General features: G+C 43.8%; 1 protein-coding gene across 6 annotated transcripts in view; it reads right to left on the reverse strand.

The window, feature by feature from the left end:
* The window catches only part of TSNARE1 (t-SNARE domain containing 1), a 462,499-nt gene that overhangs the window by 360,719 nt on the left and 74,104 nt on the right, over window positions 1-27,676 (reverse strand). For all 6 annotated transcript variants that reach the window (XM_042036010.1, XM_042036002.1, XM_042036003.1 and 3 more), the window contains exon 3: window positions 869-991. In XM_042036010.1, the coding sequence (XP_041891944.1) occupies window positions 869-953 (85 nt within the window). In that variant the 5' untranslated portion in view covers window positions 954-991. The remainder of the gene's footprint in view (window positions 1-868; window positions 992-27,676) is intronic.

Consider the following 27,676-nt stretch of genomic DNA (forward strand, 5'->3'; position numbering starts at 1 on the left):
CATCCAGGGAGAACAGCTATTTGCAAAACAAAGAAATGCTTCCCAAAGAACATTTGCAACCCTCAAAACATGAACACCAAATCATGCTGTGTTAATGAATGGCCCAGTTGAAATCAAAGGCAAGTGGAGAGAGGGGTAATGTTCTTCCGTGGTGAAAAAAGGAAAAGAGAGTTCTTTGCCATGTTACAAGAGCAAGCCAGCTCCAGGAACAAAATGAAGGATAAGTTCCAGATAAAAAGGCTTGCTGAAAGCCAGAGTAGATAAGCCCAGATCAGCCCTACAGCTGGTCTAGTGTCTGCTTAAAAAAATGACACAAAGAAAGAATCCACGGCCATTTGCAAGCCACTGTTTATGGTCTGAGCATTTCCTGAGTGAGTTTTTGATCCTGTTTGCCACATCCAAGCATGTTTCTCAGGTTCAAGCAGCTTCCACCACAAAGTTATCCTCTGGGAAAGCACAGCCCACTGCACTTTGTAGATCTTCCCATCCACTCCCACCGTCAGCCAGCCCTAGAACAACCACTGAGACAAACTTCTTATAAAGGTGATGGGGAGATGAGAAAAGACACAAGCCAATTTAGAGAATATTATGCGTTTCTCCTTCTGGTCCCCCAAAATTCCTCAAAAACCCTCATTAGTGCTGCTCTCCCATGTTGCAGCCTCAAATCCTGAGCATGGTGAGATGTTGGGCCTCAATCACACAAATCAAACTGAACAAGTTTGGAATTCACCTTTGAAAATCAGTGTCAGAAATGACCCCTGGTGAGGGTTTGATATTTATACAGCAGCCACACTGAACCTGAGCAAGTCAAACTTCAGCCCTCAGGGAGCCAGGTGGAATAAATTACAGCAAGGGATCAATACTTCACCGAGAGGTTGATAGCCTTGTCTCGAAGGGCCTCCAAATGGGTTCCTGCTCCCAAATCCACTCCCATCAATGGATCCATAAGACATTTTCTGGATAGTGATGGATGCGGGATTGCACTCCAAACCTAAAAAACAGAGAAAAAGACAGGCACAGCCCTGTTAAAAGTCAGTTAAACCCCAGCAGTCCAAGAAAAAAAGAGGACTGAAAAGGCAAATAGAACATACAAGGCAATCTCCAAACTTCAGGATGCCCACCTGCAAAAAAATTAAAAGCACTAAAATCCAGGTTGTCTGGACTACAAATGATGTTGAGGGCAAGCAAGCCATTTGACCTCCCTGTGTCTTATTTTCTCCACTGATAAAGGGCAACTTTTAATTCCTCCCTGTTCACAAAGTGCTTTGAGATCCTGAGCTAGAAGGCAAAGACTTAAGCACTTGATCAAAAAACGGTAAAGCTGTCTTCTGGAACATTACCAGTACATAGCTGGTTGGAGTCTATCCATCACACTGCAGTCCTGATGAGCTCTCAAAAAAGACAGTTTGCTGCTACAATCTCCTGGGCCTCCAGTAGAAATACTGGAGCCAGAGTTATTTTGCCTGCAAGGCCTGAGGTAGCAGAAGCAGAATGAAATAAATGCAGAAGTCAGAGGAAGACAACTTCTTCCTCCTTCCCATCTCCTTATCCACAGAAATGCCTCACCCAGACATCCTCCAGCACTTCAGCAGTGTCCCAGCGCTTTGGTATCAAAATAGTTCAACTCTAAGGCATGGAGATGATGGCAGCAAAGGAAGAGGAGAGATAAAGGTGCTGTATGAGCTGGGAAATGATACAGGACCAAACCCAGCTTCTGCTTTCTGACACCAAGGCTATAAAAATACCACTCCAAACAGGTGTTTTTACCACAAAAAAAGGTTACAATCCAACAAGAATTGCAACATCTTTGGTGTGATGGCAGACTCAAAATGGTTTGGGTTGGCAGGGACCCTTCAAGGTCATCTAGTCCAACCTCCCTGGCCTGAAATGTTTCCAGTGATGGGGCATCCTGGTCCAGTGTTTTATCTTACCATAAAATAAAATTCTTCATTATAACTATTCTGTATCTAATCTTTTTAATTTAAAACCATTGTCCTATCACTACAGGTGCTGCTAAAAAGTCTGTCTTCATATTTCTTTTATTAAGTAGTGAAAGGCCACTTTCATTAAAGACTCCCCAGAGCCTTCTCTTCTCCAGGCTGAACAGCCCCAACTCTACAGCCTTTCTTCACAGCAGAGCTGGTTCATCTCTCTGATCATTTTAGTGGCCTCCTCTGGTTCTGCTTCAAGAGGTCCATGTCTTTCTTGTACTGAGAAACATGTTGGGGTATTAGGCTGGATGACATGAGCTGCGATGCTTCATTCTGGGCTCGGATATTCAAATCTCTCATGTTCTGGACCAGCCATTTTCCCTCTGACATGCAAAAAGCTGGGAATGGCCTCCACTTTCTGTGGCACATGACCACGTATCACATGATGTCCTCATTGATAGATACCTCAGGAAAGGGCTAAAGTCCCTTTTTGGATGTGCTGACTGACACTGTGCAGCTATTCCTTTGGTTTGTTCTCCATGGAAAGTAAAGCACCAGAAAATCCCAGTTCTGCGCTGTACTGGGAACAGCCTGATGGCTCAGGAACCTGTTCTACTTCATTCCCCTTTTTTTTTCCTTTCAGAGTTTCAAAACCAAGCAAAAAAATCAGCGCTGAGATGCACCAGCCAGCGAAACTTCAGAACCAAAAGAAATCACTCGCCATCCTCCCTTAACTGGGCCAGACACATGAAAGAGGATGAAAGTGCAACCACCTTGAGAGAGAAATGGCTGGGAGCTAAATCCATTAAAAGTGGAGAAAATCCAGAGTACAGCATCCCCAGCCAGCCTCAGTGTACCACATCCACACATAACTGGCATCTGAGAGGCTGCAGGTGCCCCCCGACCAGAAATCCTTCATTTTAGGGAAACAGCCTTCAGCCCAAAGTTATGGAAGCCAAGCTGTGAAGCCCAAGCAGCCAGAGAGAGGGTGAGGGTGTGTACTGGAGTGTGCTTCAAGGAGACGGAAAATGGAGCAAACAGGAGGAACCAAGGAGCAAAGTTGTGAATCACGGATTTGCGAGACAACAGCAAAACAACCCATTGTGTCAGCCGTGTAAAACTGTAAAACCATGAGCTCCATGGAAATACACCCTACAACTGTACTCTCTCCCGGAGACCTTAGAGCAGCTTCCAGTAGCTCATGAGGGTCTTCAAGAGAGGTGGAGAGGGACTTTGTAGCAGGGCATGGAGTGATAGGACAAAGGGTAATGGCCTTGAACTGAAAGAGGGTAGGTTTAGATTGGATATTTGGAAGTAATTCTATATTCAGAGGGTGGTGAGGCCCTGGCACAGGCTTCCCAGAGAAGTTGTGACTCTTCCAACCCTGGAAGTGTTCAAAGCCAGGTTGGATGGGGCTTGGAGAAACCTGATCTAGTGGAAAGTGTCCCTGCCCATGGCAGGGGGTTGGAATGAAATGATCTTTAAGGTTCCTTCCCACCCGAACCATTCTGTGATTCTGTGGTGTCTTGATGGAAATTCTTGATCACAACCACAAAACATTACAAGAAGCAGCTGAAGATTTAGTTGAGGAGTCTGTGATAGACCTGGGAACAAACCTCAGCTCTCCCAGGTCTCAGGTGAGCTCAGAACTACCAACACAACCTTCATCACAAAATGCAACCCAAGATCCAGCAAAACTCTTACCTGGGAAAATATGGGCACATGAAAGATGGTTACAAGAAAGTCTCTGGGCACAGATAAGGAATTATCTTATTTTCTTTATCTCCCACAGTTTAAGACCACTGCAAGCAGGGATGTGGGACAACCAAACAGCTTGGGAACTGCCTCTGTACAGAGATTGTTCCTTACCCACCCTGTCTCTTTAGAGATAAGCAAGTGGAAACATTTCCTGCCATGACTTCCCCAAGGCCACAGACAACAAACATGGAGAAAAATTCTACACCCAGTTGTAAAATGACTTGATTACAACTGGGCAAGTGTTGTTTTGGCAAACAGTGAATGTATCTATTTTTTCTCCAACAGAGTGGTGTGAAAGGGGGAGAGAAGCAGGGCTTTTAGAGCACTCCAAGTGTTTCATGTTGATTTATCATTTTCAGGATGTGTTTCCATTTTAAAGCTTTTTCTCCTTGTTAGGGAGGAAAAATAGAAAGAATTGAAAACGAAATATTTTATTGTAGCTTAACCAATCTTTTTAGCAGCAGGCACCTCCCACCCCACCCTACCAAGCTATTGAAATATCCCTTATTCACACAGCTCTGGAGCCACATTCTTACCCCACAGTAGTATATTTACAGGAAAATTTAAGAGCAGATCTAAATGCCTTTAATTTGATTGGCAATAAAAGCATTTCCCTCCCCATCCCCATGGCACTTCCCAACTCTTTTGTCTACTGCTCCTCAGGGAGACATGTCCAATTTACTGTGAAGGCAGTTTGTACAAATTGGAACAAGCATTTCGTAACGTACTAGACACAGAGGGAAAAAAAAAATGAAAAAGAAAGAAGAAAAAAAGATTTTATCACAGGTTTATCCTCATCACCTAAAATACAAATAAAAGAATAACCACATCCAAGCCAGACTAAAAGGACAACTATCCTGCCAGGGGCATGAATTTGTATTTTAATGAATTCAACTACTTCTTGCTTTGTATATCCTGTAGAAGCCAACCATGCCATGACTAGAACAGTAGGATATAGGATCTCAAGGAAAGAGTTGGTCCACATTTCTTGGACTAGGAAAGATACTGGCAGGTAAAACCAAGCAGGCAAAATTATTTAAGAGTTCTACACCCATCAGTCTCCATTTAGAGATACTTGGGTGGGCAGCATTAGTGGTGGGAATGAAAGGTGAGATTATAGCATGGAAGAAATTGGCTTGTTGTTATTATTATTATTATTATTTTACTATTACGTCTCAATCATTAAACTGTTCTTATCTCAACCCACAAGCTTTCTCACTTTCACTCATCCACTTCATCTCCACCAACCTGCTGGGGATGGCAAGGGAATGGCTGTGGAGAGCTTATTTGCCAGCTGGAATTAAACCACAGCAGCACTTCAGACAAGTGATATGTATTTAAATTTGAGTTTGGCTGAGAAAGACATGAGCTGGGACATTTCTTTCCAGACAATACTGGAAAAAAATGGGAAGGGAGGAGAGACATGGACATATTGGAGAGAATCCAGTGCGGGACCATAAAGATGGTTAAGGGATGGGAGCACCTCCCATAGAGAGGCTGAGGGAGTTGGGACTGTTCACCCTGAAGAGGAGAAGGGTGTGGTGGTATTAAGGTGTAAAAATATCCGATGGAAAGAAGCAAACACGATGGAGCCAGAGTCTTCCTGGTGGTGGTCAGTGACAGGACAAGAAGCAAGAGGGATTTAAATACAGGAAATTCCACTTCAAAAAGAAAAAAAAAACCTGTTTGTTTTGGGGTTGGAGTGGCTTTTTTGCTTATTTTGTGGGGGTTTTTTTATGGTGAGAGTCATCAAACATCAGCACAGGCTGCACAGAGAGGCTGTGCAGTCCCCATCCTTGGGGATATTCAAGCCCTGACTGATCATGTGCCTGAGAAACTGGCTCTAGGTGACACTGCTCTCAGGAGGGGTTTGGACAAGATGACCTCCAGAGGTTCTTTCCTACCGCTGGGATTCTGCAATTTTCCTCCTGTGATACCTGAAAGCAGCATCAGGGCAGTTCATGGCCCTCTTGGCTGACTGAAGGACACTTGCTGTGCCTATTTACTAAACGGGTGGAGAAAAGAAGAGTAAGGAAATTGCAAACCCACAAGGTTTTTTCCCATTTCCTGTAAAAACACTGGAATAAAGTCACTGAAAGTATGTGATGGTGGAAACCAGAATGACAGCCCATTTTAAGTCAGCAAGAAGTCATATCAAATCAACCTTCAACTCTTTATAGAAGTTAGCAGGTAGTGAAGTTAGCAGAGAATCAGCTGATATTATCCTGTTAGGCTGTCATGTTTGCACGGCCAAAGAAATGGATTGGAGGTGCAGGGAATTTTTTTTATTTTTTTTTTTAAATCAGAAAAATCATAGAATCATTGAATGGTTTCTGTTGGAAGGGCCCTAAAAATCCTCTGGTTCCAACCGCTTGTCATGGGCAGGGACACCTTCCACTGGACCAGGTTTCTCCAAACCTCATCTAATCTGGCCTTGAACAATTCCAGGGATGGAGCAGCCACAGCTCCTCAGGGCAACCCGTGCCAGGGCCTCACCACCCTCACAGTAAACAATTTCTTCTAATACCTAATCTAAACTTACTCTCTTTCAGTTTAAAGCCATTAAATGCTCCCAGTGGACTGTTGCCATAACCAAATAACAATCTTTGTATGGCGTCCACCATACTCTGCTCTCCCCATGTGTATTTTGAGCAGTGAGCTGGATGATGGAACAGGAATTATCCTCGTCAAACGCACACACAGCACCCAACAGGGGAGTTAGATGACAGCTCCAGCCTCCAGAACAATCTTAACAAACCAGAAGTGATATGCAACGAAGAAAATAAGGCGCTGCATAATCCAGGTCAACTGCAGGGGCCTGAATTTAGAAAGAGTAAACAAAAACACCAACAGAGAATGGGGAGCTGCTGGCCAGTGCTGCAGAGAAGGATGGATGGATGCCACAGACTTCAAGCTGAACACGGATCTGCAGTGACATTTCCTGTAACAGTGGCAGGCATCATCACGGGATGTGTAAATAGGATTACAATCTTCTCGACAAGGGAAGCAAACCTTTTGCTTGACCCCACACTGAGGAGTAGGCAACAAGCTGTAGGCAACAGGCTCCAGCAAAGATTTTGTCAGAGACTGAAGAGAGTCTGGAGGGAACTCAGAGAATGACAACAGGTCAAGAAAACATAACCTGATAGGAAAGATTGAGTAAGTGGGGTTGCTTGTCCTATAGAAGGGAAGATTGATGGGAAGACTTAATCCTTCAGTTCTGCAAAGCTGCTGCAAAAAGACAGGGAGGAAAACATTCTTTACACTCCTGTTGGGCAAGACAAGGGACTAGCTCTAAACCAAAGCTGGAAAGATGAACTGAGACATTGGGAGAGCCTATGAGGAAGGATGGAGCACCTCTGGGAACAGGCAACATGGAGAAAGGTCTTCTTGTACCTGGAGGTGATAAAACCAGATAATACTGGGTTCAGCCCTGTTTAACATCTTCATTGATGACCTGGATGATGGGGCAGGGTATCCTCAGCAAGTTTGCTGGTACCACCAAACTCAGAGGAGTGGCTCCAAGTCCAATCCAGCCTGGCCGTGGACACTTCCAGGGATGGGGCATCCACAGCTTCTCTGGGCAACCTGTGCTGGGGCCTCACCACCCTCCTATTATAGAATTTCCTCCTAGTATCAAATCTAAGCCAGCTCTCTTTCAGTTTGAAGCCATTACTCCTTGTCTTGTCACTTCATATCCTGGTCCAAAGTCCCTCTTCAGTGCTCCTTTAGGCACTGGAAGGGGCTCTAAGGTCTCCCTGGAACCTTCTCTGGTCCAGGCTGAACAGCCCCAGCTCTCAGCCTGTCTCCACAGCAGATGAGCTCCACCTCTCTGATCCCCTTCATGGGTTTCTCTGGACTAGGCAGCTCCACATCCTTCTTATGTTGGGGACCCAACAGCTCCAGGTGGGATCTCACCAGAGCAGAGCAGAGGGGCAGAATCCCCTCCCTCACCTGCTGCCCACCTTGCTCTGGATGCATTCCAGGACAGGATTGGCTTTCTGGGCTGCCAGAGCACAGTCACTGGGTCATGTTGAGCTTCTCATGCACCAACACCCCCAAGTCCTTCTCCTCAGGACTGCTCTCAATCCATTCTCTGCCCAGCCTGTGCTTGTGTTTGGGATTGCTCTGACACAGGTGCAGGAACTTGCACTTGGTCTTGTTGAACTTCACTGGGTTCACACAGCCCCACCTCTCCATCCTGTCCAGGTGCTCTTTTTCCCAGCTCTACCACCACCTTGCTGATGGAGAAGTGTCTTCACCAGGGGCTTCAGAACTCATTAATGATGATGACACCTCCACTTCTGGATGACCCACCTGATATATTTTTCTGAGAATTTTCATCCAGATAAAATCCTTTGATCAACCAGCCTGACCTTCATAAAGAGGTTACAGATCATTTCACATAAATCATCTTTACACATCAACCCCTACATCCTCTGGTCAGCCCGGGTCACTTCTTTCCATAAGAGCCTCCCTGAGGCTCCAGTTAATGAAGGATCAGCCTCAGACACTCTGTTAGGAGAGCTTTGTCTTGTCAACTCTTAAACTTTGCTGTTTGATCTCTCTTTTGCCTTTTAACCTCCCCTCAGATGAACTAAACAGATTGACCTCCTTTCATTTCTCACTGGGAGATTTGTTTACACAGGAACCACAAGGAAGAATACTCAGCATTTCCTCGCTTTCCATACAGCTGCCTCCACTTCCCTGCCTGTAAAATTGACAGACAGATGCAGAGCTCTCCTGCTGGCAGAGTACAAGAGACTCATGGAACAATTTGGGTTGGAAGAGACCTTTTTAAGGTCATCTAGAACAATCCCCCTGCAATGACCAGAGACCTGATTGAAGATATCTTCAATCAGGACTCACTTGGTTAATATGAAAGTTTTTCCAAGTCATGAGATCAAAGGGCATATTTGCAAAGCCTTCCACATAGGATTGACTCTGTCACTCATGTCCCAGACATGCTGCTTTTCAGCTTCTTTTCTTAGATTTTCTCTCAATTATTAAAAACAAAACTCAATAAACCTGGAATTTACCTGCAAAATTGTCTCTTTTCCCTTTCTCCCAGAGACTGAATTTATGAACAAGCTCTGTTGTTGAATCACCTTGTTTTGTTGGTTTTTTACTCAATGGTTTCAGCATCGAGTTGGTGTCATTGCACAAATCCCTGAGTGCCTCATAACACAACTGTCAGAGGTCAATCAGAGTAGCTGGAGGGGACGACTTTCTTCTTTTTCACCCTGGGCCTTTGAGGTAATTTATTCCCTTCTGGATCTTTTGTGTAGTTTGTAATATTAACGTCATGTCCCTGGGTGGCTTTGCGCAGGCAAGGAGAGGAGAGCAGTGTTCAGGAGCTGCAGAAATGCCTGGCAGGAGGGTGGTCAGGAGCAATGCCCTGCCTGCAGCAGGACTGGGGGTGCAGCAGCACAGATATTTCCTCACACTTTGCTTCCCAGCTGAGTTCTAAAGCTGATGGAAGAGTGAAGTCATCCCTGTCCCCACAGCCTGAGGACCTCGCTGTCTAGCCTAGGTTGACAAGACACAAAATACGACAACAAAAACAACAATAAAACCCCCAGGGCATAATATCCATAATCTTGTACAAATTAAACAGACTTCCAGAAGCTTCTAGAGACACTTCTGTGGTACTTGACTGGTGTGACATCATCAATGACTGTAAACAGCCTGACCCAACCCCCTGAACCGTGCTCGTCTCCCCTCCTTCACTGAAGTGCACGACAGAGCAAAGCAAATGCCCATGGCCCAGAGGCATTGTGGAGTAGGTGCAAAGTAAAACCAGCAGAGATTATCTCAGAAAAGAGCTGCTCCTGCTCTTCTCAAGATTTGCTAAGAAACAATGACAAAAAATTCTCTTTTTGCATTCCTCCTCGTCAAAGTCCTTATTTGAGGAAAGAACCTGATCGCTTCCTAATGGATTTGGTTTCCTTTCCTGTGAATAGCTGCCACTGTAGGTGTCTCCAGCAGCAGAGCATTTTGTCCCGGGAAGAGATAGGATCAGGACAGGCTGCAAAGTCAGAGACAGCGAGATAAGACATCCATGACATTTTATGGAGATACACACCAGCCACAAACAGAGACAGCCGGTTCACTCGGCCTCTAATTGCGATGACACCAAGAGCTCTGTCTGCTCTCAGCACATCTGATTGCACCCTTTGCTCAATCTCATTTTTCATCCAGCTCAGCAACACCACACAAAGCCAACAGGAACAGTTCCTGTCTATCCCCTTCTTTCATCACTCAGTCATCCCCAAGATTTGCAGCTATAGCAGCACCTATCAGGTAGAAAAGACCCTTTCCTGTCCATCAAAAGGCACCTCCAACCCCACCAAGCTCTGGATGCCTCCACGCAGGACCTCATGTTGATGTCAGAGGGCTTCAGGTCTGATGGACTGACATGAAACATAAAGGAGAAGGAAACCACAAGCAACACAGATAGGAAGGGATGGATGCAATTCATCTGTACACATTTCACGTTACACCAACGTCTGCACATCAGACATGAAGAGCAGTGGCAAGGAAAGCAATCTGGAAGCTTGCTGTTCTCCTTTCATGTCAGTCCCAGCTGCCACTTCAATACACAGACTCTTCTTCCAAATCTACCTGACTGCACGTCTTCTCACAAGAGAACAGAAGACAGGCTTCAAACCCTGCTACGAGGCACCAGAGACAGGCTGGCCTTAGGCAAATGCCAAGGAGAAGGGCTGGATATGTTCTGTTTACCTTGGGAATCTCAGATTCACAGACCCCCCTGCTCCCCCCCTCCCAATTAAGCTGTGTAAACTTCTTGAGAGCAAAACTACCTGCTAGAAAAAGTCTTCCATCAAAAGGATCACAGATGCCATGGAAAGATGGATGCCTTCCAGCCTCAAAGCATGAGGCAGCACACCCCAAGACAGTTTGGTGCCCCAAAGCAGCAGCTGAGGGTGATAAATGACAGAGTGATGGCACAAGCAAGGCCAGCCCTCAGGACCCAAATACTTTTATTCCTGGAAAAGCAATCAGGATGCTGTGTTACTGAGGAATTCAGATCAAGAGAAAAGGAGGCTCCCAAGTGTTTGGGAGACCAAAGATCTTTTGGGCACTGAGCTGTGTGTAATGTTTTCTGCTGTTCCAGGCTATATCATGGCAGTGCTTACATGACTTAGTGCCAGGTCACTCTGAGCTCATTTTGATCAAGATGTGATGTCATCCTTCCTATTTTTTAAACTGACATTAATACAACAGTTAAACATTTCTTCTGGCTCCTGCAGAAGATGATCTAGACAGCTTCAAACCTGAATTGCCTGAATACAAATGCTCCAAAACTCTGTTGCTTCTACCTCAAGGGTTTTCTTTCTATTTTTACCTGTATTGCCTTCTTCTATTTGCCGTTTTGTGCCATGCTGTCTACTTTTTGTGAACCTTGCATGTAGAACAGTCTTAATCTATCCATATGCTAGACAAACACAGAAGTATTACATATTTCAGTGAACAGCAAAATTAAATTTCCAGTCAGTTCAAAATCCAGGTTTCATCTGCCTTTTCACTGCTTACAAAAGATGAATATTAATGTCTATTTGCTGTAATAAAAAACAGGGAGGAGGAACACAGGAAAGAGGGAACTGGTGTCTAGTTTGCTACTCTGACGTTAGAGTAAACTTATTAATTATAAAAGATGTACACGCACGAATGGACAGAGACCAACTGCACCACACTAGGTCAGCTTAACAAAATTAGAAATGGCATTTATAAATTTATATTGGATTTCAACAGAATAATGAAAAATGCATCTGAGGATGGCAACAAATTCTGAGTCCACAGGAACATCTTGATAGACAAAACTGCAATTTCTTAGGAGAGGAAGATGCAGAGCAAAATGGGTGAATTAATAAAGTAATAGATTCCTAAATCCCAGGATCCTGCTCCTCCATCACCAAACATAACTCGTTTCCACCTCCCAAAGCAGAAATATAGTTATTCAACATGCACAATCAGAATATGCTCTCCCCTACACCAGCGTTCACCACCAGCCACATTATAAATAAATCTTGCAAAAGGATAAATGAGAAGCAGCATGGTCTGGCGAAGACATAGGGCACAGTGGGAAATAAAGAATCTACTTCTACCTTTGGTTGCGATTTGTCAAGAAACACAAAACAACTTGGTATCTTCATTGCAGGTTTCCTACCAAGACTGTGGGAGATCATGGAAGTCAGTTATCTAACTCAACAGATCACAGAATCATGATGGAAGAGACTTCTAAGATCATTGAGTCCAACCACTAACCCAACACGAGCAAACCCCCAAGGGCCACTTCCACGAGCCTTCTGAACACTTCCATGGATGGCGACTACACCACCTCCCTGAGCAGCCTGTTCCGGTGCCTGACCACCCTCTTAGTGAAGAAATTTTCATGAATCACAGCCCAGAGTCAGCAGTGGCTGTGAGCCAATTTTCCAGCCAGATTAAAGTGAATTTGCTAAAAATCTTCCAGTGAACCTGCCATTGTACATATTTGAGGAAAACCAAAACTACAGTCAATTTTCCAACTCATTCACTTTTGCCTCAACCCCTCACTGACAGAGAACATGGTTGATCCCTTAATTCTTTCGAGGGGTTCTTAAAATCCCACCAATCTGCTGTTCACAGGAGTTTCTGCCTGTGTTTTTAAACCACAACACAATCTCCCTAAGCCAGGAGGGAAGCCCAGTGAGCACCATGATTATTTCAACTTTCCCCCTCCTCAAATAAAAAACATTTAAAAAAATACATTTTTAAAGTAAGGAATGCTCCACAGTAGACACAAAGTCACAGAGAGGCAAGGAATTGCTGGGGTTGCTTGCAACAAGGCAACAGGATGGATATTAACATGGACGGAAGAGGAACGAGCAGTAGAGATGTTTTTCACCACGGACATTCACCAGGACGCAGCAGAAAGACACAGCAACAAATCCTCAGAAAACATGCTAACAACCAACCCACATTAGCCGGGGATGCTCCACAATGGAGCAGAGCCTCCTGCCACGTCTCCTGCCTGCAGCAGAGTGTGGTAAGAGAGCACAGGATTAGCATAGCAGGAGAAAAGAGATTTCACCTCTTTTGAAGGCTTTACAGGCCAGGACAACAAGACAGCGAACACGGAGCATCTGGGTGTGTAAATATGTGCTGTCAAAGGAGTTTGTCTTCTCCAGACCAGCTCCACTCACAAAGCATTTGCTAAGGAGATGGAAGAGACAGCTACCAGCCCGAGGCAGCCTGTGGAGAGCTAAATTCATCCCCTTCCCATCTTTCTTTCACCCTAATGACAAATATTTTGGAGTACATCCACCCTCATGCTGAGAAAACCGTGTTGGCCAGGTTTGCTCTGACACAGCCTCTGACCAGTTATGAAGAGATCCTAAAAAGCCCTATTTCAGCCAATTTCCCAGTTCACGGGTGTAGTGGTTTGGTTCAAAATATCCATTACTTACTTATTTTGCTTCTGTGAGATAAGAATTAGGAGAAAGCAAAGCAGGCACAAAACTTAAAAGAATATAAAGAAGTTTATTAACAGACCTAAAAGAAAGAAAAAAAAATCAGACCAAACCGTCAGAACGCTTCTCCTCCCCCCACCTTTCCCCATTCTCCCACTGACAATGTAAAAAGACATCCCTTGTGATTTTCAATCAGTTTACCACCTCTATAATAACCTTGTTCAGTTCACTTAGGGAGAGGAGTCTCTCTTGCTCATGCTATGGAGACATATCCACAAGAAGCTCTCTCATGGCTTCAGTATCACAACAAGACAGCCACCCGAGTTGGTTCTTCCCTTCCCCTGACTTACAGCTTTCCCCACAACTGCTTTCGAGGGTCCAATCCTGAGCTACTGGGGTATCATTTTAAGGTTGAGCTGTTCAGAAGCAAAGGCTCTCTTCACCCATCTCTGGGAGCATCTTCATCTCTAGAAATAGAGGCCCTCCTCCTCCCCTGGGAGCAAGGGTCCTCATCACTTTCAGCTCTAGGAATAGAGGTCTTCTCCTTCCTTGGGAGCAAGGGTCCTCATCAAATTACAGCTACTGTCATTTGCTTATTTCAGCACGGGTACTTTTGCTCACAAGTACAGTTTGAATGCTCCACCCCCCCCATGCTTTCATGAAATTACAACGGGTACTCTGATATATCATAGTCCCTCACCACCATAGCTTTACAACAAAATTTCAACTTCTAAGCTCGAAACATCTCCTCTTTCTCCTCCCTCAGGGTTTCAGCTCTTCCTGCTTCACTGACTTTGGTGTCTTTATGGCGTTTTCTTCACATGCCTTCACCTTCCCTCTTCCTCTGACTCGGGAGAGGATTGATGTCTGCACGCTTCATCTGTTCTGGAGAATCTTACAGCACTAAGAAAGGGCTACTCTCACCCGGCCCCACAGCTGGAGTTCGCTTATCGCTGTTGGTCACACGATCTTTGCCAGGCATCGGGGCAGCCTTCGGCCGCACTGGAGGGGGGTGGGGACCTGGGCCGCGCCTCCTGCATGGAGCAGGGCTGTGGGGGGGCCGCGGATGGAACCGGGCTGCACCACGGCCGGAAGACAAGGGAGCTTTCCCGGTCTCTGTTTGTTCTTAAATGTTTTTAAAAGTGGCTTAAAAAATTATCAATATTCAAACTAGCCAGCTGATAGGTTCTGTCAGGTCATAGAGGAAGCTGTAAGCACCTCTTTGCAAGAGAATCACTTCCATGGCTGATGCCCTCTTTACTAAAAACACAAACTATACTAAACCATGACAACCGGGCATTGGAGGACTCCTCCTTCCTGCTCATTAGCTCGTGTAGCACATGACCAAAGGGAACCCAGAGCAAATATCAGGGAGGAAAAGCAGCTCTGCTCCAGCGCGTGACTCATGTGAGAGGAACACCAAGCCCTGAGCGAGCCAAGGCAAAACAGCTGAGTGGCAAAGCCTGCACAGGGGAGAAGAGTTGCCCTTAAAAATGCAGACTGCATTTTTTTCCACCAAGAAAGAGGCTGTATTTTTTATACTATGAACTGTATGTAAGACCCTGGTGAAGACAGGACGCACAGTGTAGGGTGCATTTGTTGAAATGTGGGTGCCAAATACCATCTCAGATGTCCCGTGAGGCCTGGCTGGGCCTGGAAGATCTGACTGGTGATGCACAGCCTTCTGTGCTGGCAGAAGAATGGGAAACAGCTGCAAATTAAGGCACCTAAATCATAGAACTTTTTGGGCAGGAAAAGACCTTTAAGATCACTGAGTCCAACCAGACACTGCTAAAGCTACCACTAAATCATCTCCCCAGGTGCCACATTTACACATCTTTTAAATTCCTCCAGGAATGGCGACTCCACCACTTCTCTGGGAAGTCTGTTTGGATGCTTGACAAGCCTTTTAGTGATGATCTTTTCCCTAACAGCCAATCTAAACCCCCCTAAGCACAATTTAAGATTATTTCCTCTTTTCCTATCACTTGTTACCTGGGAGAAGAGATCAACCCTCACTTCTCAGTGTGCACCCATAGCTACTGGGAGAGACCTAAATTAGTACAGCCAGTGAAGAGTGAAGAGCCAGTCAAAATACACAGGAGGTGCCTACTTTCCAGTAGACAGAGGGAGTGGAGGAAGTTTGCAGCTCCTGGGAAGCACAGACATACAACAGATTTTAAAAATCCCTGAAAATTTACCTTTAAATTTATCATTTTCATCAGTCTTTTCAACATTTTATCCAATTCTACTGCTTTTTTCCTAACACAGTAGAAGAACTGAAAATTTAATGTCTCATCAGACTGGGAAAAGAATGTTGGAGTGTGGGAAAAGCCCATAAAATAACACCCCATGGATTCCTGAGTCACCTGGAAAAGGCAAACCTCTCCTTCTTTTTTCCAGTGTAAGAACTGTGGGGTAATGAAGCAAATCCAGGAGGAAACAGAAATGAAAGAAAGAAAGAAGGTAACCCTCATGTAAAGCCTAAATGAGCAAGAACTTCATGCCACAGACTGTTGTGCATCCTGAAACCTTACACAGGCTTAAAAATGCAACAGGACTATGAAAAGAAGGAGGGGGAAAAAAGGAAGAACAAAAATACATTGCGTGGTATTAAATGTACCACCTCTGACTGAAGGAACATGGGAAAACAGTGGGAGAAGCCCATTGTTTTCTCTTTTCTCATGTTCTTCACAAAACAGCCTGGATTTGGTTCATTTTCCATGGACACACCTGTCCTGACCCAGTTCATCTCTTCCTGTGACAATTCTAGAAGGAAATCTTTCAGGAGAGCACGAAACCAGACAGTTCAAGAGCTGCCAGGCTACTTGAAATTCGCCCCTTCTGGTCAGGTGCTCTCTTTTACCTCTCTCCATGGCCATGGTGAGGATGGCTCCACTCAGGCCCAGTAATCTGGACTTATAAACAAGGCTAGACCCAGCCCTAAGAGTGAGGTTTGAAGATAACCAGATCCCCATCACTCAAGAGAGGAGAGAAAGGATGAAGGAGAAAGCAAGAGCATTAACAGAGGCCTGTCACATACCAAGGGCTCGTGGCTGAGCATCTTGTCTCCAGGCAGATCAAATCTAAATCCATCACTGAGTTTATGAAGGTAAACACATTTTGGAGACGAAAGTCAGGAATGGGAACAAGGAACTAACAGGTGCCAAGTTCACACCTGATTAAGAGCATGCAAAAGATACATCTGCGTTGTGCTTCATTTTACTGCTCTGCACAGGAATACTGTAATTATGTCGTATAATTGCATCCCTGTTCGAGATGAATGTGAATTAAGGTGGTTATCAGGTATAGAAATATTTAAGTCTCAATAAGGTGAGGTGAGAGACAGACTCTGCTCTGCTGTACCTGCTCTCAGCTGGTGGCAGCAATGCCCACAGAACTTCCACCACACAGGAATTCCCATTCCAACATCATTATACAGAGGTGCAATATTGAGTGGAAATACAGACTCCCACACTTGATTTTTTATATTCTCTATCCAAGCTTGTCTAATCTCGCTGGTCCCATTATTTTACTGGTTGGTGGGTGTTTTTAGTGACTTGACTCTACATAAACAACAGGATCCACATTTGAGAATTGTTTCTCCTTGCCCTTTGTAGCCATCAGCCAGGTTTTTACCTGGTATTTTTTTGCCTCAGAAACCTTTTTCAGCCTGAAGAAAGTGCCATTCTGAAAATAAATAAAACATAAAAGGAAGGAGACCTCTGTAATGGAGTTGGGACAAGGACCAAAAGAACTTGTATTTCAAATGTTCTATTGCACCGTTTGCTTGCGCTACATTCAAAGCTTTGGGAAGCCATCCAAACCAAACAGACACAAAATACTCCATGGAAATTACAGCTGCAAGGTGCCAGTGACAGCAAAAAGTGTTTTGATGGGGAAAATGAAACCGAAAATTCAAGTATGAGGTGAAAAGCATGGAACAGCTTATGCAGGAAATGTCCAAAAAATAAAAGGTGGACTGAGGAGATTTGTCACCACCACCACTCCCCAAAAATTAAAGAGACAAAGGCCATGACAGAAGCCCTGGGTAAAAATTAATTGGACAAAAGGTGGGGGAGTTTTCATCCTTTCCACATGTTTTTGTTTCCTCTCTTATCTCACTGGAGGATCTAAGAGGTCTAGAAGAGCCTGAGGGGATGGGATGTGGTGGTTGCTGAGTCCCTGAGCACATAAAGCTCTTCTGAAGACACATCACAGAAAGTCTGAGGACACCTCTCTGTTTCCAAAACCACTCAAAGCTCATGGCTCCTCTTCAACATTTTTACAAGGACATGTGGTGATAGGACAAAGGGGGAATGGCTTCAAACTGAAAGAAGACAGGTTTCAATTGGATATTAGAAAGAAATTCTTCCCTGTGAGGGTGGTGAGGCACTGGAACAGACTGCCCAGAAAAGTTGGGGATGCCCCACCCCTGGAAGTGTTCAAGACAGAGCTCTGAGCAACCCGGTCCAGTGGAAGGTGTCCCTTCCTGTGGCAGGGGAGTTGGAACTGGATGAGTTTTAAGGTCCCCTCCAACCCAACCATTCAATGATTTGTATTCCCCTTGGTAAATAACCTGATTAAGTCGCATTTACCTTGAAAAAAAGAATGCTCAAAAGACACATCACCTATGCAAAAATGAAAACTGTCTTTAAATTTAAAGAGGATAGAAAAGCTTATCTGTTGTACCTCTCAAATCAAACCCCAATTTCACTATTAAGAGGAAAATAAAAACACTGCAACTGGAGCATAAAGGGAATAGTTTAAGGTCAAATAAAGCCACAAACAATTCAGACAATTAATATCATGGAAGCACTGGGAGGGTGCAGGGAGTTGTGTCTAATGGGTTCCACAACGAGACCAGAAATATTCAAATCGAGCAGTGCCTCCTCCTTTGTGCTGCCTTAATCCAAGGATTAAATGTTTTCCATGAAAGATATGAGAATCTGGCCCCTAATGATTACATGCCTATAAAAATCAGAAGGTATTGCTGTTATTTCAAGTAGGTATCATAAACCACTGCCTCAATTAAATTTTGCCAGGCACTGTACACACTGCAGATCTTTCAGAATAAATTGTTTCAGTGCAAAAACAGAGGATGTGCAGCCCCAGCAGGGAGGGGTAGTCCCACTTTAAATTGCTCAAAGGAAACACCTGCCTCTTACAGGCCATTATTTGGCAAGGAAACATTTTAAAAATCCATTTTCAAATATTCAATCCAAGAAGTTGAGATAGGCGCTCTCTGCAGATAAAATTAAAACAAATTATAAAAGAATGAAAGGCTAAAAAAAGAAATCTGGTCCAGATGGATTCCCGGCTGAATTCTATAAAATATTTACAGATCTTCTGCCACCAAAACTTACGTTTCTTTTTCATGAGGTGGAAACCAAAGGCTCTCCACCTGTCTTATTTTTATTTTTTGTTTTTAAGCCCTCATGGAAGATATAATTAAGGTTTTTAGAAGGAAAAAAAAAAGGAAAAAAGAAAAAAAAAAAACAAAATAAACCACCAAAACCCAACTGACTTTAATCAGTGGGTAGTTACTGCAATTCCAGTTAATCAATGCTGATTCTACAAATTCTACACAAAAGATAGATTGTCCCTTTGCTTCATTTTGTCCAAATTTTTTCCCTAAATTTTAAGTTCAAGATTTTGATCATTAAAATGGGCTTAGCTCGGATAAGCACAGCCTGATACCACCATCATTCACATAATATATTAACAGCCTAGTCCCATGACAGTGCTGTCTCTAGATACCAAAAGATACTTCATCATGTGTCAGAAGGGTAAAATATCCACTTTTTCATTTCAGACCAGCCAAAAAAGTTCTCAATTTTCTGCTCCTAAATCCTCACATTCCATTTTCCAACAGCCAGACGGACAGAGCTCAGCTCCACAGGAGGAGGGAGCAGTTTATATGTACATGACATGCTGACTGGCTTTCTGTTTGCTGTGGTCCTGTGGGTGATGGAGCAGACGGAAACAGAGCAATCCTTTAAACTTCCAGTTATCCCCTCAGTCCTGGCAGGACTTTTGGAGAAGGATGTGACTGAACACCAGCAACTCAACCCTTTTGTTTCAGGGTGGGAATCCAGGCACTGTTTGGTACCTCTGGATTTGATCTACTGATACCAGGGGATGAAGATCCAGGTCGTGGCTCTCGGATTTCTTGCTCAAGGCTCTGCATCTTTGTTCTTCTCCCTGCCTCCAGTAAGGGAGCCAAAGGTCTGAGAACATTAATTCCTACCACAGCAATCACAGGATCATAGAATTTGTTTAGGTTGGAAAAGCCCTCTAAGATCATCGAGTCCAGCTCTTCCCCCAGCACTGCCAAGGCCACCACTAGCCCATGTCCCTAAGTGCCACATCCACACATCTTTTAAATCTGTCCAGGGACGGTGACTCCACCACTGCCCTGGGCAGCCTGTTCCAAGGCTTGGCAGCCCTTTCAGTGAGGAAATTTTTCCTAATGCTTGTGCTAGACAAGAATTTTTGTCTTTGTTGGCTGTTCTCAGCTCTGTGCAGCACAAAGAACTATCTCCACATATCTATTTGCAGATTAAAAGGGAAAAACAAGCAAACAAGCAAAACCCACCCCACTATGGTCTGCTTCCAAAGCCATTTCACGTATTATGAGATAAGAACTTAAAATGTTTTCGATGTTGGAGGTGTATCCCTTTTTTTCAATCTGACCTTGGATTCATTACTCAGTTATTATGCTTTTTACAAGTGAAATATGAGACTACATAATGATTTGGTCTCCACCGGATGTTGACTTGATAAACACTACAATTAATTCAAATTACCACGCTGCCCTTCCTTTCCCTTCACACTTTCAGAAACGTCTCTCTAAACCAAATCTATGATTACCATTCATACACAAAAGCTTCAGAAAAACACTCCTCCACAAGCATATGGCAGAGCAAATTTGTCCAGCGTTGCCGGCTTCCCATGGCATTTATCTTGAGGAAGGCATTACACAGCGATAGAGATATCTCCACATGTTGGCTTCCCTCAGAAAGGCACAGAGCTATCCTTCATCCCACTATGGAGTGCACTGTATCCTCAGGAGAGCATCCTGCTCCCAGAGATGCTTCAGGCAGATGAGGACTGTAATCAGCTATCCATGATCTCAGCTGTGATATCCATTCTTAAAGTTAAGGCTGTGCTTTCTAGGAGCTGTACCAGACTTCAGGCACACGCCATGGCAACCAAATTCAAGTGCACTTGTTCGAAACCCTCACTTACTCAGAGAAAAAAAAAAAGGGGGGGGGGGGAAGGAAAAAAAATAGCAGCAAGTTTAACTAAGCACTTTATGGACAACATAATTCACAGAATCATTTAGGTTGGAAAGGATCCCTAAGATCATCAAGTCTCATCTTTGACTGATCTCTACCTTGTCAACCAGACCAGAGCACTGAGTGCCACGTCCAGTTATTTCTTGGACAACTCCAGGGATGGGGACTCCACCACTTTCCTGGGCAGCCCCTTCCAATGTTTGACAACCCTTTCCATGAAGAAATTCCTCCTGATGTCCAGCCTGAACCTCCCTGGTGCAGCTTGAGACCATTTTGTCTTGTCTTGTCCCTTGTTCCCTGAGAGAAGAGACCAACACCCATCTGGATGCATCCTCCTGTCAGGGAGTTGCAGAGAGCAGGAAGATCACCCTTGACCCTCCTGTACTCCAGGCTGAGCCCCCCCAGTTCCCTCAGCTGTTCCTTATAGGACTTATTCTTTAGACTCTCTCCCAGCTCTTTTCCCTTCTCTGGACATACTCCACCCCCTCAATGTCTTTCTTGAAATGAGGGGCCCAGAACTGGACGCAGCACTCAACACGTGTCCTCACCAGTGGCCAGCACAGAGGGACAATCACTGCCCCAGTCCTGCTGGCCACACTATTTTTCATACAATCCAGGATGCCCTTGGCCTTCTTGCCCACCTGGGCACACACTGGTTCATGCCCAGATACACAACAGTCACTGTTTAAAACATGGCAATAATCAGCATGCCCCCACCACAGACCCACAGTTCCTGATATTCCCCTATGCAAGAGAAGGAAGAGCACAGGGAACAGCACTTCAGCTATCAAACATTACAGCAGCTGCTGGTATGAGTAAACCTGAACCATTACAGCCTCCCTCCTGTATCAGGACATTGTCCCAGAGCACACTGAAGCAATTCAGCCTCCCGGATTTAACAGCATGACACTGGTGCTCAGGTACAGCGAGATGGAAAAGCTCTTAAAATAACAGCCCCAAACGGTGTAATTTCATTAGGGCAGGCTGACCCTTGCTGCTTCTGCTCATGTTCCTCCCTGGTATTGTTACTCTGTGATTTAGTTCACTCCCTGGCAAAATTCCTTTTTCTTTCTTTCTTCCCAGTCATGTATATATTTATAAATATAAAGGAATAAAGAGAACAGAGATAAACCCTCAAGGTATTTCTTTCCATGCTGGCCCAAGCGAGAATACAAGATATTCTGTGTGTTACAGCCAGTGGTTTGCAAGAGTGTGCACAGCCTTCCTTCAGTGTTCATTTAATTACCAAAAACAGGTACAAGAGTTAACAGTGCCTGACGGATACATAGAAGACTCTCCAAGCTCAGCTGATGGTTCTGCAAGTTAAAGGCTCAAAAGTTATTAAAAACTACAAAACACACAAAACCAAAACAAACAAGGAAACAAAACCCAACAAAACCCCAAAAACATAGGATGGTTTGGGTTCCAAATCTAGCCCTGCCCTCCCTGCCACGGGCAGGCACACCTTCCACTATCCCAGGTTGCTCCAAGCCCTGTCCAACCTGGCCTTGGACACTTCCAGGGATGGGGCAGCCACAGCTTCTCTGGGCACCCTGTGCCAGGGCCTCACCGCCCTCACATAAAGAAACATAGAATTTGTTTCTAATATCCAATCTAAATCTTCCCTCTGTCAGTTTGAAGTCATTTGCCCTTGTCCTGATACTCCAGGCCCTTGTCCCAAGTCCCTCTCCACCTCTCTTGGAGCCCCTTTAGGCACTGGAGGAGCTCTAGGTCTCCCTGGAGCCTTCCCTTCTCTAGGTTGGACACCCCCAGCTCTCCCAGCTGTTCTCCAGAGCAGAGGGGCTTCAGCCCTTGGAGCATCTTCATGTTTTCCTCTGGACTCACATCAAGAAGTCCATGTCTTTCTTATGTCGTAACCTCAGACCTGGATAAATTACTCCAGGGGATCCCACAAGAGTGGAGCAGAGAGGGAGAATCCCCCTGCCAACGAAAATGACAGATAAATTAAACTTGAAGAACTACCTGGACTTGGTAACTCAAGGCAGACTTAAATTTGCAAAACCTGAACAGTCTGAAAGCTGCATTTCCTGCAAGGGGAAGACCTGATGAGTCTTCAGGCATTTCATTCTCCAGCTCTTCTCCAGGAGCTCTGCACACAAAAGTTTCTCCTTCAGAAAAAAAAAAAAATCGCTTTTGCAGGATGGCAATCTCTGTATTTTAAATTCATGCCCCATTCCTGGAAGTGTCCAAGGCCAGGTTGGATGAGGTTTGGAGCAACCTGGTCTAGTGGAAGGTGTCCCTGCCATGGAAAGGGACACTTACATTCATCCTTATATTCATTTCAATTCTATACATTAATTAGCTTTTGAAATAACCCAAAAATGAGACACCTTCCAGAATCTCTTTAAAATACTTGTATTTGTCAAGCAAGTCTCAATTCCATGTCTAAAATATGTAATTCCATGTCTAAAACAAGTCTGTAATGAACCAGAGGCACCAGAATCCCAAATAAAGACCATCAACCTCAACCTAAAATCCTCTGGAGAGGGTGAACACCAGTCTGTAATTTCAAGCTGTGGTCTCAAGAGAGCTTCTTCATTTCCTAAATCTGTCAGAACTCTCAACTATCACAGTCCAAGCCAGCCTCTCATGCTGTTTTACCCACGGGAGAACCCAGAAACCACATTCACCAACCTTTGGAGAAACCTGTCAAATTTTTTATTTAATGAAGTAAAATTTAAAAGCATTTGAATAATTATTTGACACATTTCATTACTCAATCAACCCAGAACTTTTCAGCCAGTGAGGAAGACAGGGATGTAAACTTCATTACAGTTCAGTACAACTGCCAGGAAAGGAAAGAACTTCATTAAAAGGGTTGGTTCAGTACATCAGTGCCAACCTTTCTGACAGGACTGGGTTATTTCACCCACCAGCCCCTCAAAGAGCATTTGGTGGTCAAAATATTCAGTCTTCCCATTAGGGAAGCTTTGATAGCCACATACGGATTGATACCGCCAAAAAGGTGTTCCTGCCCATGGTGGGGGGTTGGATAAGATGGTCCTTAAGGTCCTTTCCAACCCAAACCATTCAATGATTCTATGCCTGAAAACCTGTAGAGGCTTTTTTATACTCGGGACATGACTTTTCCATGTTTTAACCTCTTCAGGAGTCACCAGCAAAACAAGAGTATCCAAAGCCACAGGTGACAGCACTTCCACACCACTGACCAACACGCCAAAGACAAGCACTTGCCTATGAAGTGTAAAGAAAAATGTTTTCTTGAGGGACTTCAGTCTAACCGGCATCTGCTTGAAGCTTCCCGCTGTCAGGTCTAAAACACCCCTGGAATTATTAAACATTACAGCTGACAAGTTTCCTACCTCAGAAATATTGTTCTTCACTCCAGGGAATTTTGTGATAGACCTCATCTTGATATAGAGGAATTGATCAAAGAACTGAAAATTAGTGGCTGCTTGGGTAATCACAACTTGTTCACTTAAAAAAAAAACCCTCAAAAATTATTAAAGAAAATTTAAGTCTAGAATCTTTCTGGTTTTAAAAGGCTTGTTTTAAAAAGGCATTTAATCAGAAAAATAGAAGGGTGTAAGAGATGATAAAAATAACAACATGTAGGAATTTCAAAGGTATCCCTTCCTGGATATCCACAATTCTCAGCTAGGGAAGATGGAAACCTTCCCTACATGGGGTAAAGAACTGCATAAAACACTCCAAAACCTTATGCTTGGATATGTACTTGGGGAAAACAGAAGGAAAACCAATCAACCAGAGAAAAAATCCACAAAAATCTCCCCCCTGGATACAAGAAATCTACAGCCAAAAAAATAACCCAAATAACCAAGAAGAAAAAGGTGGAGGCAAAAATTAATTTTCACAGTGGAGCTGGTACAGGACAGTAGACTGAACTCAGGAACAATTCAGATAAATCAGGAATGTTTGTAAATTATTTCAACCTTTGGAAAATATTTGAAAAACATTGAAACACAAAATTTCACTAAAAGTCAGTGGAAATTAATGTCCACCCCATCGGTTGCTCAGGAAAGTCCAAAAATAGCAGCTCAGATGTGATTAAATCCAGCAAGCCTGGGTAACACAAGCACCAAATGCTGTGAAAGAGCAGGGGAAGCAGCGATTTGGCTCATTAGTGCTGATTTGTGACACCATTTGGAAAGAATCAAGGGAATTCCAGAAGAAAAGCTAACGTGGAATCAAAGCGAAAGGGTAAAGCAGGTAATACTGTGCTCATTAATGGCCTGCCAGCCTAACAACAAATCCACGAGAAGAAGAGAAAAAAAAAAAAAAAATGAAAGGAAAGATGAAAAAGAAGAAGAAACAGCTGATGCTGGACTCAATTATTAAAGAAGAATTATTTAATTTGGATCTGCAATTGGCAATTTAACACTTCCTTTCTCGCCAACAAGGAAGGGACAGCTCAATGCATTGGTTCTTCAACTGCTGGAAACCTCAGCCATGAGAGACAGTTATTAAATATTCAAATCAGTATGGATTTATGGAAACTGTGGTGTATTGAACCTCAGGAAATGTTCTCATCCACAGGACCACGTCACACTGATGAGGCACGAAACCCGTGAGGCAGAGATCATCTTGAGTGACCAAAGAAAACTGATGTGTCCCAGAGTTAAAAAACTCATTGACCACAAGGTATCAGGCTATAATTACATGCAAGCCAATTCCAGAGGTGGGACAAGTTTCTAAAACAGTCCAACAGTGATGGATTAGGCATTGGAATAGTCTGCCCCTGTCCAACTCTACTGCCAAGTTTGATGAAACACTAACAAAGCATCAAAAGAGAATCCAGAGAAAACAGGGCCTACGAGCGAGATGGAGAAGGACTTTGGACAAGTGTACAGAGCCACAGAACAAGGCGGAATGGCTTCAAACTGAAGGAGGGAAGGTTTAGATTGGATATTGGGAAGAAATTCTTCCCTGTGAGGGTGGGAAGGCCCTGGCACAGGTTGCCCAGAGAAGCTGTGGCTGCCCCATCCTTGGAATTGCTCCAGGCCAGGCTGGACAGGGCTTGGAGCAACCTGGGATAGTGGAAGGTGTCCCTGCCCACGGCAGGGGGATGGAACTGGATGATCTTTAAGGTCCCTTCCAACCCAAACCATTCCATGATTCTTAGAACTTGTTCCCTTGGCATGCAAAAACTGAAGCTCCTGAAAGAATGCAACACCAGAGACAACTGAAGTGGAAAACTGATGTTCAGCATAAAATTATGAGCTTAGATCACGTAAGTTCAGGAAAAAAAGTCTCCTTTGGCACTGAGGTTCTCAGGGTTTCCAAGCCATGCTGCCTGGATCAGTAACCTCTCATCTGGAGGCTTGTCTTGAGCCAGTGGTTGGGATCCACAGCAGTGTCACCAACACCCTGGCTTTGCTGTCTGAAGTTCTCAAAAAAGGAATCATCCTCTTCCCCAGGAGCTATTTACATTCCTTCGTTGTTTCTCTCTCTGTCGAAGTGTTTAAATTATACAAATACATCACAGCCTTACTCTTCTCCATTAAATATTAAAGGGATTTTTTTGTTTGTTTGTGTATGTTTACTTTGGCTGTTTGATGCTTTTTTTTAAATTTAGAAACAGAATGCAAAGAAACAACCATGCTCAACTTTGCATTAGTGCTGCTCTACCTAAATTATTGTATTACAAACATGCATCTTTCCTGTCTTTGCACAAAATTTTGTTTGATAATGGGAGTTTAAAACATTCTTGGTATCTCACCAAGGAGGGTGTTTCTTCCAGGAAAGCAGAACTACAAACAAATATATTTAATGCAAGAATACATAAGACCATTAACATCATGTAGTGAAGTAACTACAGCACTAGGAGGGGAAAAAAAAAGAAAATAAATAAAGATAAATTTAAAAAAATAAACCCAAAATATTAGAATGGTGGATTTACATTTACAGAAACTTAGAAAATTTGGAAAGACAGATTTTATTTTAGGTCATGGCTTGAAACAGCTCCTGGGTTTCTTCATGACGGGAAAAAATCTGCGGTATGGAGGGAATGTGTGGGTTTAATTTCATCTTTATTTCTCACTACCCAAATGTATTTTAATTTGCAATAAATTAATTTTCCTCAATTCAAGTCTGTTTTGCCCATGAAGGTAATTAGTGATCTCCCTGTCTGCATCTTGACCCACGAGCTCTCATATCCTATTTTTTCCCTCTCATCCAGCTGGGAAGGGGGGAATGAGCAGCTGGGTGGGTGCTTGGCTGTTTGCAGACGCTGATCCACCACAGGCAGCAAGAGGTGTAAAACACAGCAGTTCAAAGGTAAAATGAGAAAGTTCAGGTTCAACCACGTCCAAAAGCTTTGCCCTGTTCCTGTAACTCTTCTCCTGACCTAACTCCTGCCTCACACATTCATGGAATTTTTCCCTTATCCTGAGATTTGACACTGCTGTTCTTCCACTCACTCAAGATTCCCTACAGGACAGTATTTCCCTCTTGCAAAGCTATTTCCCAACCTATCCCTTCCTCTCTTGCTACTCAACATATGAGCACCCTTTAGAACATTCCTCCACAATCTGAAATGAACAATTCCACATGGAAGCTGTTTGGTTTTGGTTTTTTTTCTCCTGTGTTTGTGCAGCACCTGGGATCCCCAAGTTGCCTATTAAAGAACATATATGGCAAAATGGAGCCACAAAGAATTGGACACCAAAAAAAAAAAAACAAAAAAAACCGAAAGACTATAACAACAGAAACCAGCAGAGATATGATTTAAAAAATTTAAACAAAATCCACCAATCTGCATTCACCCCAGCTTTGGTTTCAGCTATTAATGTGCAAATGATGGCTGCTCAGATCTGCTGTGCTGCAAATTGCTCAAGCTCAGATTCACTCACCTCAATAGGAAGCGAATAAGAAAAATGTTATTATTCATCTCTGTTACGTTTTCCTGTAAGTGATGATATGGGCCATGCACACAAGATCACCACTTTTGATTCTTAAGACATGGACATCTAACAAGTTGTTTAAGGGCCATTTTAGCTACGTGCAGCCCAATGTCCTTTACTCCAGAGAAGTTAGTCCAGACATTTTAACTCCAGAATTTCATAAATTTAAAACAGAGAGTTTAGTTTGTTCTCTTCTAGAACATCAGAAAGTTGTCAAATTCCCATTTGTTGCCTTCTAATTCATTTATGTGACCACAAGGTATCTTCCAAAGAAATGTCTGTGTCCATGCAAGAGTACCAAAAAT

The sequence above is a fragment of the Corvus kubaryi genome, unplaced genomic scaffold, assembly GCF_017639235.1.
Source record: "Corvus kubaryi isolate FWS band 111438036 unplaced genomic scaffold, C.kubaryi_AGA036_p1.0 37385, whole genome shotgun sequence".
Lineage (NCBI taxonomy): Eukaryota > Metazoa > Chordata > Aves > Passeriformes > Corvidae > Corvus > Corvus kubaryi.